The sequence below is a fragment of the Plectropomus leopardus genome, chromosome 1, assembly GCF_008729295.1.
Source record: "Plectropomus leopardus isolate mb chromosome 1, YSFRI_Pleo_2.0, whole genome shotgun sequence".
In the NCBI taxonomy this organism is placed as follows: domain Eukaryota; kingdom Metazoa; phylum Chordata; class Actinopteri; order Perciformes; family Serranidae; genus Plectropomus; species Plectropomus leopardus.
Window position 1 is genome coordinate 35,576,928 of NC_056463.1, and position 19,539 is coordinate 35,596,466.

The following is a 19,539-nucleotide window of genomic DNA, read 5'->3' on the forward strand; positions in this document are numbered from 1 at the left end:
CTGTTTTTGGGACATGTCATATTTTGACATTTTTGCCATACTATAGCCTTGCCTTTTCACTCATTTTTTCAACATGCTATTTTTGGTGTTTTTGGCCATTTTTAAACTTTCTTTGCTATGGCATGTCTCAATACACTCTTTTTATGCTGTTTTGAGGTGTTTTAAGCTGTTTTTGGGACATGTCATATTTTGACATTTTTTTGACATACTATAGCCTTGCCTTTTCGCTCATTTTTTCAACATGCTTTTTTATGGTGTTTTTGACCGTTTTTGCAACTTACAAACTTTGCTATGGCGTGTCTCAGCACGCTCTTTTATGCTGTTTTGAGGTGTTTTCAGCTGTTTTTTTGGGACATGTCATATTTTGACATTTTTGCCATACTATAGCCTTGCCTTTTCGCTCATTTTTTCAACATGCTTTTTTATGGTGTTTTTGGCCGTTTTTTTAAACTTTCTTTGCTATGGCGAGTCTCGGCAGCTCTTTTATGCTGTTTTGAGGTGTTTTTAAGCTTTTTTTGGGACATGTCCTATATTTTGACATTTTTGCCATACTATAGCCTTGCCTTTTTCGCTCATTTTTTCAACATGCTTTTTTCATGGTGTTTTTGTCCGTTTTTTAATACAAACTTTGCTATGGCATGTCTCGGCTCTTTTTATGCTGTTTTGAGGTGTTTTCAGCTGTTTTTGGGACATGTCATATTTTGACATTTTTGCCATACTATAGCCTTGCCTTTTCGCTCATTTTTTCAACATGCTATTTTTTGGTGTTTTTTTGGCCATTTTTTTTGCAACTTTCTTTGCTATGCTATGGCATGTCTCGGCACTCTATTTATGCTGTTTTGAGGTGTTTTCAGCTGTTTTTGGGACATGTTCATATTTTGACATTTTTGCCATACTATAGCCTTGCCTTTTCGCTCATTTTTTTCAACATGCTTTTTTTATGGTGTTTTTGGCCGTTTTTGCAACTTTCTTTGCTATGGCGTGTCTCTCAGCACGCTATTTATGCTGTTTTGAGGTGTTTTAAGCTGTTTTTGGGACATGTCATATTTTGACATTTTTGCCATACTATAGCCTTGCCTTTTCGCTCATTTTTTCAACATGCTTTTTTCATGGTGTTTTTGTCCGTTTTTGCAAAATCTTTGCTATGGCGTGTCTCACGCTATTTTTTATGCTGTTTTGAGGTGTTTTTTAAGCTGTTTTTGGGACATGTCATATTTTGACATTTTTTGCCATACTATAGCCTTGCCTTTTCGCTCATTTTTTCAACATGCTTTTTTGGTGTTTTTGTCCGTTTTTTTAAACTTTCTTGCTATGGCGTGTCTCAGCACGCTATTTATGCTGTTTTTTTGAGGTGTTTTCAGCTTTTTTTTTTGGGACATGTCATATTTTGACATTTTTCCATACTATAGCCTTGCCTTTTCGCTCATTTTTTCAACATGCTATTTTTGGTGTTTTTTTGGCCGTTTTTAAAACAAACTTTGCTATGGCGAGTCTCAATACGCTATTTTATGCTGTTTTGAGGTGTTTTCAAGCTTTTTTTTTGGGACATGTCATATTTTGACATTTTTGCCATACTATAGCCTTGCCTTTTCGCTCATTTTTTCAACATGCTTTTTTATGGTGTTTTTGTCCATTTTTTACAAACTTTCTTGCTATGGCGAGTCTCGGCACGCTATTTTATGCTGTTTTGAGGTGTTTTCAAGCTGTTTTTGGGACATGTCATATTTTGACATTTTTGCCATACTATAGCCTTGCCTTTTCGCTCATTTTTTCAACATGCTTTTTTATGGTGTTTTTGGCCGTTTTTAAACTTTCTATGCTATGGCGTGTCTCGGCACTCTTTTATGCTGTTTTGAGGTGTTTTCAGCTGTTTTTGGGACATGTCCTATTTTTTGACATTTTTTTTTGCCATACTATAGCCTTGCCTTTTCGCTCATTTTTTCAACATGCTTTTTTATGGTGTTTTTGTCCGTTTTTGCAACAAACTATGCTATGGCGTGTCTCAGCAGCTCTTTTATGCTGTTTTGAGGTGTTTTAAGCTGTTTTTGGGACATGTCATATTTTGACATTTTTGCCATACTATAGCCTTGCCTTTTCGCTCATTTTTTCAACATGCTATTTTTATGGTGTTTTTGTCCGTTTTTGCAACTTTCTTTGCTATGGCGAGTGTCTCAATACACGCTATTTTATGCTGTTTTGAGGTGTTTTCAGCTGTTTTTGGGACATGTCATATTTTGACATTTTTGCCATACTATAGCCTTGCCTTTTCGCTCATTTTTTCAACATGCTTTTTTATGGTTTTTTTGTCCGTTTTTTTTAAAACAAACTTTGCTATGGCGTGTCTCAACGCTCTTTTAATGCTGTTTTTTTGAGGTGTTTTCAAGCTGTTTTTGGGACATGTCATATTTTGACATTTTTCCATACTATAGCCTTGCCTTTTCGCTCATTTTTTCAACATGCTATTTTATGGTGTTTTTGGCCGTTTTTGCAACAAACTTGCTATGGCGAGTCTCTGGCACGCTATTTTATGCTGTTTTGAGGTGTTTTTTCAGCTGTTTTTGGGACATGTCATATTTTGACATTTTTCCATACTATAGCCTTGCCTTTTTCGCTCATTTTTTTCAATGCTTTTTTATGGTGTTTTTGTCCGTTTTTGCAACTTTCTTTGCTATGGCGAGTCTCTCAGCACGCTATTTTATGCTGTTTTTGAGGTGTTTTTAGCTGTTTTTTTTGACATGTCATATTTTGACATTTTTGCCATACTATAGCCTTGCCTTTTCGCTCATTTTTTCAACATGCTATTTTTTGGTGTTTTTGCCGTTTTTAAAACAAACTTTCTTTGCTATGGCGTGTCTCAGCACGCTATTTTATGCTGTTTTGAGGTGTTTTCAGCTGTTTTTGGGACATGTCATATTTTGACATTTTTCCATACTATAGCCTTGCCTTTTCGCTCATTTTTTCAACATGCTTTTTTATGGTGTTTTTGTCCGTTTTTGCAACTTTCTTTGCTATGGCGAGTCTCGGCACGCTATTTTATGCTGTTTTGAGGTGTTTTCAGCTGTTTTTGGGACATGTCATATTTTGACATTTTTGCCATACTATAGCCTTGCCTTTTCGCTCATTTTTTCAACATGCTTTTTTGGTGTTTTTTTGCCGTTTTTAACTTTCTTTGCTATGGCGAGTCTCGGCACGCTCTTTTATGCTGTTTTGAGGTGTTTTCACTGTTTTTTGGACATGTCATATTTTGACATTTTTCCATACTATAGCCTTGCCTTTTCGCTCATTTTTTCAACATGCTATTTTTGGTGTTTTTGGCCCATTTTTTAACAAACTTGCTATGGCGTGTCTTAATACGCTCTTTTATGCTGTTTTGAGGTGTTTTCAGCTTTTTTGGGACATGTCATATTTTGACATTTTTTGCCATACTATAGCCTTGCCTTTTCGCTCATTTTTTCAACATGCTTTTTTTTCATGGTGTTTTTTTTGGCCGTTTTTAACAAACTATGCTATGGCGTGTCTCAGCACGCTCTTTTATGCTGTTTTGAGGTGTTTTCAGCTGTTTTTTTTGGACATGTCTCATATTTTGACATTTTTGCCATACTATAGCCTTGCCTTTTCGCTCATTTTTTCAACATGCTTTTTTTTATGGTGTTTTTGGCCGTTTTAAAACAAACTATGCTATGGCGTGTCTCAATACGCTCTTTTATGCTGTTTTGAGGTGTTTTCAGCTGTTTTTGGGACATGTCATATTTTGACATTTTTGCCATACTATAGCCTTGCCTTTTCGCTCATTTTTTTCAACATGCTTTTTTATGGTTTTTTGTCCATTTTTTTTAACAAACTTTGCTATGGCGTGTCTTAATACGCTATTTTATGCTGTTTTGAGGTGTTTTAAGCTGTTTTTGGGACATGTCATATTTTGACATTTTTGCCATACTATAGCCTTGCCTTTTCGCTCATTTTTTTCAACATGCTTTTTTATGGTGTTTTTGGCCGTTTTTTAAAACAAACTTTGCTATGGCGTGTCTCAGCAGGCTCTTTTATGCTGTTTTGAGGTGTTTTAAGCTGTTTTTGGGACATGTCATATTTTGACATTTTTGCCATACTATAGCCTTGCCTTTTCGCGCTCATTTTTTCAACATGCTATTTCATGGTGTTTTTGGCCATTTTTAAAACAAACTATGCTATGGCGAGTCTCAATACACTCTTTTATGCTGTTTTGAGGTGTTTTCAAGCTGTTTTTGGGACATGTCATATTTTGACATTTTTTGACATACTATATAGCCTTGCCTTTTCGCTCATTTTTTCAACATGCTTTTTTATGGTGTTTTTGGCCATTTTTAATACAAACTATGCTATGGCGTGTCTCAGCAGACTCTATTTTATGCTGTTTTGAGGTGTTTTTTCAGCTGTTTTTGGGACATGTCATATTTTGACATTTTTTCCATACTATAGCCTTGCCTTTTCGCTCATTTTTTCAACATGCTTTTTTATGGTGTTTTTGTCCGTTTTTGCAACTTTCTTTGCTATGGCGTGTCTCAGCACGCTCTTTTATGCTGTTTTGAGGTGTTTTAAGCTGTTTTTTTGGGACATGTCATATTTTGACATTTTTGCCATACTATAGCCTTGCCTTTTCGCTCATTTTTTTTCAACATGCTTTTTTCATGGTGTTTTTTGGCCGTTTTTTAATACAAACTATGCTATGGCGAGTCTCGGCACGCTCTTTTATGCTGTTTTGAGGTGTTTTCAGCTGTTTTTGGGACATGTCATAATATTTGACATTTTTGCCATACTATAGCCTTGCCTTTTCGCTCATTTTTTCAACATGCTATTTTTGGTGTTTTTTGGCCATTTTTTTATACAACTTTCTTTGCTATGGCGTGTCTCGGCACGCTATTTTATGCTGTTTTGAGGTGTTTTCAGCTGTTTTTGGGACATGTCATATTTTGACATTTTTCCATACTATAGCCTTGCCTTTTCGCTCATTTTTTCAACATGCTTTTTTATGGTGTTTTTGGCCGTTTTTTAAAACAAACTATGCTATGGCGTGTCTCAGCACGCTCTTTTATGCTGTTTTTAGTGTTTTTTTTTTTTGGGACATGTCATATTTTGACATTTTTGCCATACTATAGCCTTGCCTTTTCTCATTTTTTCAACATGCTTTTTTATGGTGTTTTTGGCCGTTTTTAAAACTTTCTTTGCTATGGCGTGTCTCGGCAATACGCTATTTATGCTGTTTTGAGGTGTTTTCAGCTGTTTTTGGGACATGTCTCATTTTTGACATTTTTTGCCATACTATAGCCTTGCCTTTTCGCTCATTTTTTCAACATGCTTTTTTATGGTGTTTTTGGCCGTTTTTAAAACAAACTATGCTATGGCGTGTCTCGGCAGGCTCTTTTATGCTGTTTTGAGGTGTTTTCAGCTGTTTTTGGGACATGTCATATTTTGACATTTTTGCCATACTATAGCCTTGCCTTTTCGCTCATTTTTTCAACATGCTATTTTTGGTGTTTTTGGCCATTTTTTTATACAAACTATGCTATGGCGTGTCTCGGCACGCTCTTTTATGCTGTTTTGAGAGTGTTTTCAGCTGTTTTTGGGACATGTCATATTTTGACATTTTTTGCCATACTATAGCCTTGCCTTTTCGCTCATTTTTTCAACATGCTTTTTTATGGTGTTTTTGGCCGTTTTTAAAACAAACTATGCTATGGCGTGTCTCAGCAGGCTCTTTTATGCTGTTTTGAGGTGTTTTCATCCGTTTTGGGACATGTCATATTTTGACATTTTTGCCATACTATAGCCTTGCCTTTTCGCTCATTTTTTCAACATGCTTTTTTATGGTGTTTTTGTCCCTTTTTAAAACAAACTATGCTATGGCGTGTCTCAGCAGGCTCTTTTATGCTGTTTTGAGGTGTTTTAGCTGTTTTTTTGACATGTCATATTTTGACATTTTTGCCATACTATAGCCTTGCTTTTTCGCTCATTTTTTCAACATGCTATTTTTGGTGTTTTTGGCCGTTTTTTAAACAAACTATGCTATGGCGTGTCTCAATACGCTCTATTATGCTGTTTTGAGGTGTTTTCATCTATTTTTGGGACATGTCATATTTTGACATTTTTGCCATACTATAGCCTTGCCTTTTCGCTCATTTTTTCAACATGCTATTTTTGGTGTTTTTGGCCATTTTTGCAAACAAACTATGCTATGGCATGTCTCAATACACTCTTTTATGCTGTTTTGAGGTGTTTTCACGTTTTTGGGACATGTCATATTTTGACATTTTTTGACATACTATAGCCTTGCCTTTTCGCTCATTTTTTCAACATGCTTTTTTATGGTTTTTTTGACCATTTTTAATACAAACTATGCTCTTTGGCGCGTGTCTCAGCAGCTCTATTATGCTGTTTTGAGGTGTTTTCATGTTTTTTGGGACATGTCATATTTTGACATTTTTGCCATACTATAGCCTTGCCTTTTCACTCATTTTTTCAACATGCTTTTTTATGGTGTTTTTGGCAATTTTTTGCAACAAACTATGCTATGGCGTGTCTCAGCAGGCTCTTTTATGCTGTTTTGAGGTGTTTTTCATACTGTTTTTGGGACATGTCATATTTTGACATTTTTGCCATACTATAGCCTTGCCTTTTCGCTCATTTTTTCAACATGCTTTTTTATGGTTCGTTTGACCATTTTTAATACAAACTATGCTATGGCCTGTCTCAGCAGGCTCTTTTACGCTGTTTTGAGGTGTTTTCAGCTGTTTTTGGGACATCTCATATTTTGACATTTTTGCCATACTATAGCCTTGCCTTTTCATCATTTTTCAACATGCTTTTTTATGGTGTTTTTTGGCCGTTTTAAAACAAACTATTGCTATGGCGTGTCTTAAGAAGCTCTTTAATGCTGTTTTGAGTGTTTTTCAGCTGTTTTTGGGACATCTCATATTTTGACATTTTTGCCATACTATAGCCTTGCCTTTTCACTCATTTTTTCAACATGCTTTTTTATGGTGTTTTTGGCCGTTTTTAAAACAAACTATGCTATGGCGTGTCTTAATAGGCTCTTTTATGCTGTTTTGAGGTGTTTTCAGCTGTTTTTGGGACATGTCTCATTTTGAAATTTTTTCCATACTATAGCCTTTCTTTTTCGCTCATTTTTTCAACATGCTTTTTTATGGTGTTTTTGGCCTTTTTTAAAACAAACTATGCTATGGCGTGTCTCAGCAGGCTCTTTTATGCTGTTTTTAGCTGTTTTTTTTTTGGGACATGTCATATTTTGACATTTTTGCCATACTATAGCCTTGCTTTTTCGCTTATTTTTTTCAACATGCTATATTTTGGTGTTTTTGGCCGTTTTTAAAACTATGCTATGGCGTGTCTCAATACGCTCTATTATGCTGTTTTGAGGTGTTTTCAGCTATTTTTGGGACATGTCATATTTTGACATTTTTGCCATACTATAGCCTTGCCTTTTCACTCATTTTTTCAACATGCTTTTTTATGTGTTTTTGGCAATTTTTAAAACAAACTATGCTATGGCGTGTCTCAATACGCTCTTTTATGCTGTTTTGAGGTGTGTTTTCATCCGTTTTTTGGGACATGTCATATTTTGACATTTTTTGCCATTCTATAGCCTTGCCTTTTCGCTCATTTTTTCAACATCCTTTTTTATGGTTAGTTTTTGACCATTTTTTATACAAACTATGCTATGGCGTGTCTTAATACGCTCTTTTATGCTGTTTTTGAGGTGTTTTCAGCTGTTTTTGTTACATGTCATATTTTGACATTTTTGCCATACTATAGCCTTGCTTTTTCGCTTATTTTTTCAACATGCTATATTTTGGTGTTTTGGGCCATTTTTTATACAAACTAAGCTATGGCGTGTCTTAACACGCTCTTTTATAATGTTTTGAGGTGTTTTCATTTGTTTTTGGGACATGTCATATTTTGACATTCATGCAATACCATAGCCTTGCCGTTTCGCTCATTTTTTCAACATGCTATATTTTGGTATTTTTGGCCATTTTTATGCAAACTATGCTATGGCATGTCTCAATATGCTCTTTTATGCTGTTTTGAGGCGTTTTCATCCGTTTTTGTTAGATGTCATATTTTGACATTTTTGCCATGTTTGCCTTTTCGCTCATTTTTTCAACATGCTTTTTTATGGTTTGTTTGACCATTTTTAATACAAACTATGGCGTGTCTCAGCAGACTCTATTATGCTGTTTTGAGGTGTTTTCATCTATTTTTGGGACATGTCATATTTTGACATTTTTGCCATGTTTGCCTTTTCGCTCATTTTTTCAACATGCTTTTTTATGGTGTTTTTGGCCGTTTTTAAAACAAACTATGCTATGGCATGTCTTAAAAGGCTCTTTTATGCTGTTTTGAGGTGTTTTCACCTTTTTTGGGACATGTCATATTTTGACATTTTTGACAGCCTTGCCTTTTCACTCATTTTTTCAACATGCTTTTTTATGGTGTTTTTGGCCATTTTTAAAACAAACTATGCTATGGTGTGTCTTAATAGGCTCTTTTATACTGTTTTGAGGTGTTTTCAGCTGTTTTTGGAACGTCTCATTTTGAAATTTTTGCCATACTATAGCCTTTCTTTTTCGCTCATTTTTTCAACATGCTTTTTTATGGTGTTTTTAACCCTTTTTAAAACAAACTATACGATGGCGTGTCTCAGCAGGCTCTTTTATGCTGTTTTTAGCTGGTTTTTTTTGCATGTCATATTTTGACATTTTTGCCACACTATAGCCTTGCTTTTTCGCTTATTTTTTCAACATGTGCCTTTTCGCTCATTTTTTCAACATGCTATATTTTGGTATTATTTTGGCCATTTTTTTATACAAACTATGCTATGGCATGTCTTAATACGCTCTTTTGTGCTGTTTTGAGGTGTTTTCAACTTTTTTGGGACATGTCATATTTTGACATTTTTGCCATACTATAGCCTTGCCTTTTCACTCATTTTTTTCAACATGCTTTTTTTATGGTGTTTTTTGGCCGTTTTTTTATACAAACTATGCTATGGCATGTCTTAATACGCTCTTTTGTGCTGTTTTGAGGTGTTTTCAACTTTTTTGGGACATGTCATATTTTGACATTTTTGCCATACTATAGCCTTGCCTTTTCGCTCATTTTTTCAACATGCTTTTTTATGGTGTTTTTTAGCCGTTCTTAAAACAAACTATATGATGACGTGTCTTAAGAGGCTCTTTAATGCTGCTTTGAGTTGTTTTCAGCTGTTTTTGGGACATCTCATATTTTGACATTTTTGACAGCCTTGCCTTTTCGCTCATTTTTTTCAACATGCTTTTTTATGGTGTTTTTGGCCGTTTTTAAAACAAACTATGCTATGGCGTGTCTCAGCAGGCTCTTTTATGCTGTTTTTAGCTGTTTTTTTTTTGCATGTCATATTTTGACATTTTTGCCATACTATAGCCTTGCTTTTTCGCTTATTTTTTCAACATGCTATATTTTGGTGTTTATGGCCGTTTTTAAAACAAACTATGCTATGGCGTGTCTCAATACGACAAACTATGCTGCTTTGAGGTGTTTTCAGCTGTTTTTGGGACATCTCATATTTTGACATTTTTGCCATACTATAGCCTTGCCTTTTCGCTCATTTTTTCAACATGCTTTTTTATGGTGTTTTTGGCCGTTTTTAAAATAAACTATGCTATGGCGTGTCTCAGCAGGCTCTTTTATGCTGTTTTGAGGTGTTTTCAGCTGTTTTTGTGAAATGTCATATTTTGACATTTTTGCCATACTATAGCCTTGCTTTTTCGTTCATTTTTTCAACATGCTATATTTTGGTGTTTTTGGCCATTTTTAAAACAAACTATGCTAAGGAATGTCTTAATAGGCTTTTATGCTGTTAATTGCCTTCTTTCCATGCTTTTGAAAGAATTTAAGCCAATGTGCTCAGGTTTCAAAGGCTTAATAAAGGGTACAGCACACACTCAATGGAGCTAGCAACTTTAATCCAGACCTCAATTTTATTTTGAAAGCTTTCTTTTTATACACATCTACATATTTACAAAAAGTAAAATTCGACAAGCATCCAAGAAAAACAATCTGAACTTCAAAGAGCAACTTCAGAGCCGAACTGGCACGCACACAACAAAACGTATGCATCACGCTTTCACATTATGCAAAAATCTAACACACAGTTATACCTACACACATTACCATGCACAAAATGCACCCTAAATTGCAACCACACGCGGTCCAAGATGTCTCACTAACAGAAGTGTTAACAACACAAAGCATACAAGGCATATCACACTAATGTGCAACATTTTTAACACACATCCACATTGAACAAACACCCACGCACAAATTCACTCCACCACAGTTTTAAAAAAAAAAGAGAGAAAAGACACTCTGGGTCCTTTGGCAAATAACACCTACTCCTTCACCATCTGTGTAGTAGAGACAGGAATGGATCTCAACCTAAAATGGTGTATACCAATAGATGATATCAGTGCAATTTTCTGAGCCTTTTATGGCTGATGTGCCTCATGACTGACATTTTTGATACACTGGCACATAAAATGTAACTATTTTTAACATTTTGCTACAGGTGTTTACTTCAGAACTGGATGTTCTCAGTCAATTTCGTCATATCTGATGAGTGCTACACGTAAATTGCTACACCTTAACATGGGATTTTTTCTTAAGTATACCTTTTTTTTCCATTATGTGATTGTAGCAGTTATTTCCGTGTGCTCTCACCTACACAGAGGTCTTTGGAGTATGGTGTCATTTGAGGAGAGGGCGTTGGGAAGATCCACTGACAGGTGGGGGTTTAGGGATAAATCAATCAGAATCATATTTGTCTCCATCATCATCATCATCCTCGTTGTCATGTTCACCACGGCAGCCCAGCTCATGCAGCACTTCCCTCTGGTAGCGATCCCAGCTCCTCCGGCTATATGAGTGCTCCTCCTCCCAGTATCCTGCAAAGACAAGCCATCTCAGTTAGCAATGTCCGTGTTCTTGGGTTTCATTTACAGTAATAAAGCTAGTCTAGATAGCATTTATCAGTGAACAAAATTAACTGTTTTTCCTTCCTTGCCCACCAATGAATTTTAAAGATTCTGTATTCAACATTCAGAACATTATTATATCAGAAAACCACTATTTGCTGTATGCAAAGAGAGAATGAGAGAATGAAGTAACGCTACCTCTGTATGTGTTGTACAATTTGGCTTTAAAATAACATTATAGTATTTTAGGCTATATCATGATATACAAAATAGATCATGATATTTTCAAATCGCCTGTAAACTATTGTGGACTACTAAAATACATAACTATTAATTAAATGGCAGTTACTAAAAAGTTTAATAAGCTAACTACTGCCATATAATAAAGTTAAATAAAGTAGTGTTAAAATACATAAGGTTAGAAAAGTTATGAAGTTATACACAGCACGTTCAAACCGACCGAGGCCGGCCACCAGAACCGCACAGGCGTAACCGAGGTGCCCGTTCTCACAAAGGCCACACTGCAACGTTCCAGAACAAACTGTTTCCCTGGCATCAATACTTCTGAGGAAGGTGAAACGATCTTTCCTGTGCTATTATGGGGTTGATGCTCTTAAATGATAGGGACACACAGGAAGTGTTAGACTGAGGTTAGGATCTTCCATTAATACAATTATGGGTTATTCTCTGATCAGGCCTCTTCTTTATCTTTTCCTTCAGTGTTTTATGGGATAGGTTTCCTCTCTGCTGCTGATGCTTGACATTGCCTTTTCTTTAATCTTAACTTTTCATCTGCTTGATCATCTTGCACTATTTCAGTGCACCTGATCAAGTCCAGATGTCACACCTAATTCAGTTCCTCACTGGTTTTCATCCCCTCATTTTTATTGTCACTTCATTTATGAGTTTGTTGTTCATTTAGTCATTTTATTCACTTTGTGTCTTTGTTGTATTCACTGTTTCATCATCTATCCATACTTACTCTTAAACTCAGTCATTTGTAGTTTTAGGAGTAGTTTTGCCCTTAGTGAGTAGTTTAATAAACCTTTAATTTATAAAAACACACGATCTTGTGATGTGTGTGTATAATGTCAGGTCCTTGTATACATGGAAAAAGAACTCTGTAGCAAATTTCAAATTAAGAGACTAGATTGATTAATAAGTTAAAACAGGCTATTAAAATTTCTATCTTAATGGGTGGTGCTCTGAGGTTTTAAACTCTAATTTTTAATGTAAACTTATTGTTCCTGATAGCTGAAGTTGAGTCTCATTACTCCACTTCATCTTCTATACCAATTCATGTTTCTGAGTCATAATTTTGCATTATGAGTCATAGTTACGTATTCTGGTATTGATTTATTAATTAATTAATCATTTTAATTAATTGCTAATTAATTAGTAAGTCCCCTATTTAAACCGCTACACTAAAATGTATGTTACATGCATGAACACAGCCAAAATTACTGAAAAATGTAAAATGAGAGGCGGGTCAAATGCACCAAACAGTCCCTTAGGGTTATTAACAGGGGCTGCATCAGATAACAGAAAGTGTACTCACAATCCTGTACCAACACAATAATACATACATGAATACGCACCTCCATAGCGCTCCTCTCTGTCACTGCCGTCTTCATCACTTTCCTCATCAGGGTAGTCATTCCTCCAGTTGCCTTCCTCGTTTTCATCATCCTCATCTTCATACACCTCCTCTTCATGAACCACAAGGTCGGGCACCTGGGACAAACAATAACCCATTTATGTGAAAGCCTTGTTTTTGTTTGTTAATTATTGTTTTATTGTCCTCAGAGAAATATTTGTAATAATAAATAATGTACTTCTTGGGAAAGTTTTAGCCAAATTAATTCGATTAGAGGAAGTGGTACTGAATGCTGCGTTCTATAGACCGATAGGAAATTGTATCTGGTGCTGACTGGCCTAAAGTAGTATTTGATCCAGCACCACTGCTTTGAGTTAATTAAATATGAAATATAAGCTGAACAGCAAAGCCAAAATGTAAAGGTAGGCAAAAAGATATAACTTAGTCAAAACCACCTCCTGTCAGCTGACACTCGCTGATTTTTTAACAGTTTTACAGGTAGTTAGCACATAACGGATGTGAAGCTATATCCATGTGTACTTTCTACTTCACCCATGTCTTCATTCACTCACTCCGATTCCAGCACTCATTCATCTGTCCGTCCATCCATCCACACACACCAGTTCTCCCTCATCAGCGTAGGCCCTGACAGACAGGATGTCCTGGATCCACCCTGGTGTGACCGTTTCCTGGTAGTAAAGATCGTAGACGTAGTCATCATCCTGCTCCCGGTGCTCTTCGCCCAGTCTCTCTCCACTTATGCTCAGGCGCTCTCGCAGCATCTTGGTGCTGTTACACAGGATCACTTCTGGGTCTGGGGACAGCATCTTAACAAAAAGAGAGTGAGAGATCATATTAGCAATTCTGACTGATGCATTGAATCATAACTCTCTAAGAATTTAACAAAACGATTTAATACATTATGCAATATCAAGCTAAACTGACATAATTTGTACACCTCATGTCAGAGCTGCACATCTATCTTTCGCATTCAAACAATATTCCGACTGTGAATGAACCCTTAGGATCTGCTTTAATATTTCACAGACTTGTATTGCTCCGCGCGCACAATCAAAATCAAGCTTTGAAAAAATATAGTATACATTAATATGATTTACTACTTTCACTAATTAATTAATTTTTAACCAACATCAGTCGTTAATGGTAATCGCAAATATTAAATATTCATTCAATGTTCAGAGTTTTAAACCTTTAATTGACAGGTTTTTGCCACCATGATTTTTGATGGGAAAAAAAAACATTTTACCAACATATTACCACAGTCTGGGATATGTTATTGATTTACAGCAACATTGATTGTGACGGTGCACCTGGTGGAAATACCACAATTTTTCTCCATATGCTGAATATGGTAAAAGTGACGCCATCAGCTGGAAAATAGTAAAAATGATAAATTCCAGGGCAAAAGCTCAGAATGACACCCAGAAATAATACAGTTTATGTTTTTAATGCTTTGGTAGCTGTGGGATCAAAAATTGCAGTTTGAATGGGTTTCAATGGTGCAATGGTTTTGCACTTAACAGTATGAATGTAACAGTTTTGTTTACACAGTGTATTTTAGACTTATTGTAGGAGCTGAAATGGAAATTCCAAGATTAAATAAAAATACAGTCTTGCCAAAATTTACACCATATGCAAGAACACAGCCAAAATTATCAAAAAATGAAGAATGCAAAGCATCTAAAATGTACCAAACAGTCCCTAAGGGTTAATAAGCTATTCACTACTTACTGTTGTTATTGTTGGAAACTTTGGTAACACAGGCAATAAAAAATGTTATTCATTACATACGTGGTTCTAGCTAGATTTCTGTTTTACTTTGAGGAGGGAAGGTTTAGAAATTGAACATTGCACTGGCAGACAGGAAACACTCAGAGTTGGAGGCTACCTTAAGCAAAGGTGAATGAAAATTTCATTAACGCTCACTGCAGTTGCAAAATAATTTTATGGAATGACAATAACACCAGCAACACAAAAGGACAACACGTCATAAATCTGCAGTGTTTTGGGTAGTGTTAGGAAACCTGATGCTACACTAACTTTGGTATAGCCCATTCCCTCCTTTGCCGCGCTGACCCTCAACAAAATATAACTATCACGTATTCAGTGGTAGGATAGAGCGCTGTATCACCATTAGATTGTGATGCAATACGTATTCTCAGATTCTGGTACTCCTGTTCCTCTCTGTACTTCTCCAGAGAAGACTTTCCTGTGTTGCACAGCTATAAAAATATCCCAGCTGACTTACAGATAATCATCTTTTACAGAAAAAAACTTGAATTATGAATTCCGCTCTTGTCAAGATGGCAATTATAATATAATTGAATTGATACTTTTCATTGGTATTGCTCATCTGTTCCTTTTGATTACTTAGCAAAAAAGACCTTATTCAGGGCAGAAAAAAGTGTCAAAGGAATTATTGCTTAGCAGGTACTTTTGGTAGAGGAGGGGTGGGGCTGTTTAGTCTCAGATTTTTAAAGGTCCAGTGTGTAGGATTTAAGGGGTTATAACCCCTTAATAATCTGAAAATAACTGTTGTGTTTTCATTAACTGAAGAGTTTACAGAGATCTCCATGTTGCACTGTCATAACTATATTAGCCCTGAAGGGAAAACCAAACGCCAAATCTAGGTAGGGCCATTTGCAGTTTTGCATCAGCCACTTCTAGCCCCTCTATGTTGAGCACCTTTGGAAAAACACTCATTTTTCTCATTTTTTTTACAGTTTCAAAATCACCATGTCTGTTTTGGAGAGATAAAGACCTCTGTGGATAATTCCTCTCCCGGTCAAAACCTCCTTAACATCTGGATCTTTAATTATCAGAGAAAAAAAGTGAGCCCACATTAGCAGGTGTTAGAAGGCATTAGCAAGTTTCAGTACGATGCCATCTGCAATCCTTACCACGAGATGCCACTTAATCTCCCTTAATCTTACACACTGGACCTTTAGAACACAAGGCTGAGATAGCAGAACTGTTCGATACAGTAAGCTTTTGTTCTTAGTTTGTTCACAGCAGTTTTATATGAGCTCAAAAAGTTCAGTATGGCTAGGGACAACATACTGCCAATGGATGAAGATGGAACTGGGAGCTGACTGTGGTGAGGTGTCACATTTCTGCAAATGTATTTTCAGCTCGATTGGCAGGTTTTTAACCAATGCTGTCTCCTGTAAGCAACTCAAGTAAAATGTCATCAGACTTTACACCATTTCGTTTGCTCTGCCCCGTTCATTTGTTGTACACTGTTACTCGACTGACGGGTAATTTTTTTTTTTTTTTTTTTTTAAGTGTAGCAAACTCTTGTTTTATCCTCCAAAAGTGGTGGTAGTGATAAAGTAGACCATTCATTTTCAGTAGGCAATATGGTAATTAATACCATTACAGAAAAAAAAAAGAATACTCATCTCTTACCAGCTACAATAACACTCAACTCACCTTGCCAGAGGTTTTGTCCTGGTCCTCTGCATCCTCGTGTAGGAGATCAACCACCTGGATTGCACCAAGACCCAGACATTTGTCCTGCTCTTTCCCAGTTTCCTCTCTGCCTTCATAATTTTCTGTTTGGGGACTTTGCCGCTCAGCTTGGCTTGAGAGGCCTGTCCGGTGGCTAGAGAGTATCCTGTAGCGTTCCTCCCTCCGGGTGCTCCACTTAGTGCTTCGCAGGTCCCCAATTATCCGGTGTGAACTGGCAGCAGAGGGGCGCAGAGCGTGGGCCATACGAGGCCGAGCCAAAGCCTGTCGCACCTGAGTCTGAACAGGAGCATCCTGGGGATGATGACAAAGACGAGAATTTATGAGGCACCTACATGAGAAGACATTTGGCTCACATCTAGAATTTGTGGGGAATTTGGCATTTAACAACAGAGTCCTTCTAAGTCATTTCAGGAAAACTGGCAGGAAGAATTAGGTATTGAAATAACAGATAAAGTATGAAAAACGTGTATTGTGTATTGTATATTCCCAGTGCAAAAGAGACAACAGCAAGTGGTACCAGTTCCTGGAGTCTATGTGGGATAAACAACGCCAACCATTATCATATTTTTGGAACTGACCGATTATCAAACTTTATTGGCAGGAAATTGCTAAACACATAAGTAACTTATTTGGAGTTAATATTCCATGTAGTGATATATTTTACATGGGTGATATTTCATTTGATGAATGCAACATTAATGACAAAAAACTATTACAAATTCTTCTGATGGCAAGTAAAAAAGCTATTACAAGAAAATGGCTTAAACCTCTTTTTCTAGCCTTTTTTCTTTCCCCTTTGTACCTCTCCAACGTGAAAGCTCCCCATGTTGTTTTGTATATAATATGTTAATTTTTAAAAAAAAAAAGAAAAAATATTGGAAGAGTTAAATGAGAGCTTAATTGTAGAAGAACTGCAATGCCAAATGTACTGCAATAGTTGTGTTCAGCTCTCTCTGTATGCTATTTTGCAGTAATGTTATTTGAAACTGCCTTTTCCAAAAAAAAAAAAAAACTTGTATTGAGAACATTCACAGCAGTTCAATAAATGCTATGCATACACTGATGCAATTCAAAGTTGTACATTGCATTTCTCTCTTACTAGATTACAATGAATATCTAAAGATACATCACCCCTCAGTGTGTTAAAAAGATGACAGTACTCTGTCTCTGTCTCAGCATTTTTTTCAATGCCACATGTTGAAAATTTTTTAGGGTCATCTATTTTACTTTTCCCCAAGGCTTTTAAGAAAGATTCCCCCCCGTCCCTCTCACTGCACTAAAGGTGGTTGAGTCAAGCATGAATGAAGCTCAGATCATCTCTCTGTCCACACTGATAGTGAGAAAATTGCTGCAACAGTTTTGGAAATATAAGAAGCCCCCAACATTTGATATGTGGCTGAAGGAATTAGTAAATGATGTACATTTGGAGAAAATAAGATTAATGTTGTCAACTTGGGAGAAACTCTTTCAGAAAAAATGGCAACTAGTCATTACTCTGATAGTACAATTGAAGGTTAATGGTTTAGATTAATTAGATTAATAGATTAAACGTATCAATGTTTCAATAACCTGTAACTCAAGTGATAACGTGTGTCTTTTTTATTACTATTATTTTTTTTCTAGTCTGTGTCACCACCATTGTCCTCTTTTTTTGCTATTGTTTATTTTTCTTTGTTTGGTTTTGTCTTTTTTGCTTTTTTACAGTTGTTTTTTTTACTGTTGTTTGTGCATTTGCTTTTGGTGTTCTATTATTTTCTCATACTGCTCTATAAAATTAATAAATAAATGTTTAGAAAAGGAATCTATCCAAACATTACCAAGTCAAATCCAATCCTCACCACATCAACACTTGCTCTCTCTTTAGTGTAGCAGTAAGCAGATGAACATTAAGTTATTATATGAAGCATTATATAGCATTTAACTAAAAAGCAAGAAAAAAATGTTCATTTATAACATTACTTTACATAATATCCAAAATGGTGTAAAATACGTAATAGAAATATACCATAGATTGTAATTTAAGATGTAAATGCAGTCTATGGGTTATACCAGCATGTTTACCAGCTAAGCTAATTAGCTTGCGTGAAAGAATAATCTTTTTTTTTTGCATTGTGTATCAAACACATTGACATAATAAAGCCATGACGGCTATGATTTGGGATGAGGTCATAGTTTCCGAGGGCTGCAACACGTCACAACTACGTTCAACGTCAACAAAATGAGCTAACAATTGCTATTATAAGTGTAGTCGATGTACGGCTAATGTTAGCTAACAGCGTTGCCTAAACAGAGTATAATGCTAACAACAATTAGCACAGCAGGCGCTTTGTTTTCAAACAACTACCATCTGTATAAGTGATTGAATTAAACTTGCGATCAGCCAGCCGAATTTACTTAATTGATAAGTTTGTAACGACACTCTAGCTTAGTTTTTTTTTTTGCCATTTCCACCGCCAGCTACGTGACGTTAGCCCGCAGCGCTTGGTTAGCTTTAGCCTGTAGCAGCGGGCCTCTGTTAGGACTCATACGGTCGCCACGAGTTTGAAGACAGAGTTTTCCACCTCGGCTTCATTTGGCTCCGGTACCGTTTCGCCCGAGCTCTGGGCCGTCTCTGGTCGGATACGTTTACACGCCAGCAACAACGCATCCGCGGGGTCGGTCCCCCGTTTTCTCTTGACTCGCAGAATAGTCGTGTTCGGGTCCATGTTGTCTCTCTGTCTCTCTGTTTGTCTGGTTTGTCTGGCGGAGGGGGGGGGGGGCTGAAAAGCTCCGCCTTTATTTCCGGGTACCACAAACGTCGCAGCAAGGCGGAGCATGGTGAAAAAAAAAAAAAAAAAAAAACATACTCCTACTACTACTACTACTACTAATAATAATACTAATACTACTACTAATAATAATAATAATAATAAGAAGAAGAAGAAGAAGAAGAGCAAGAACAACAATAATTATAATAATTGTTATTTTTATTAGTATTTTTTTTATAATTATATATATAAAAAAAAACTTGTATTGTATTTCCATATGTTGTAATAAATGTTCTTGCAAGAAAAAAAGTAGCATATAATACATCTGTTTTACACTGATATTAATACTTATAAAACATTATGTATATATATGGAAACGCTTCACGTTTCTTTATGGTTGAACCCATGGTCCAAGGTAAAACCTAGGACCCTGAATAGCCATCAGATGGCGCACATCTGCCACTGCTACATCTGAGTTGAATGTGCATCACATATGGCTTTACCCTTGTCCTTGTTAAAGTCGATGTTCTAAAGCGAAAAAAGTGTCTCTATAATACATGTAAAAGCTGGTTACATGTTATTTATTTGTATACTTTGGATTGTCTGGTGTGATTGGGACATTTTAGTAAATTGCAGTAGTCTGAGTTTAATAAAGGATATTTGATTCTGTTTGTGTATACAATCAATGGGGAAAATT

At 36.1% G+C, this 19,539-nt stretch overlaps 1 protein-coding gene across 1 annotated transcript; it reads right to left on the reverse strand.

The window, feature by feature from the left end:
- Positions 1-10,000: 10,000 nt before the first annotated feature.
- Positions 10,001-18,829, reverse strand: slc7a6os (solute carrier family 7 member 6 opposite strand). Its single transcript, XM_042484375.1, is given in 5 exon segments — positions 10,001-10,976; positions 12,605-12,740; positions 13,224-13,430; positions 16,057-16,386; positions 18,606-18,829. Coding segments are annotated over 5 exon segments (1,008 nt in total). The 5' UTR covers positions 18,801-18,829; the 3' UTR covers positions 10,001-10,836.
- Positions 18,830-19,539: the final 710 nt, after the last annotated feature.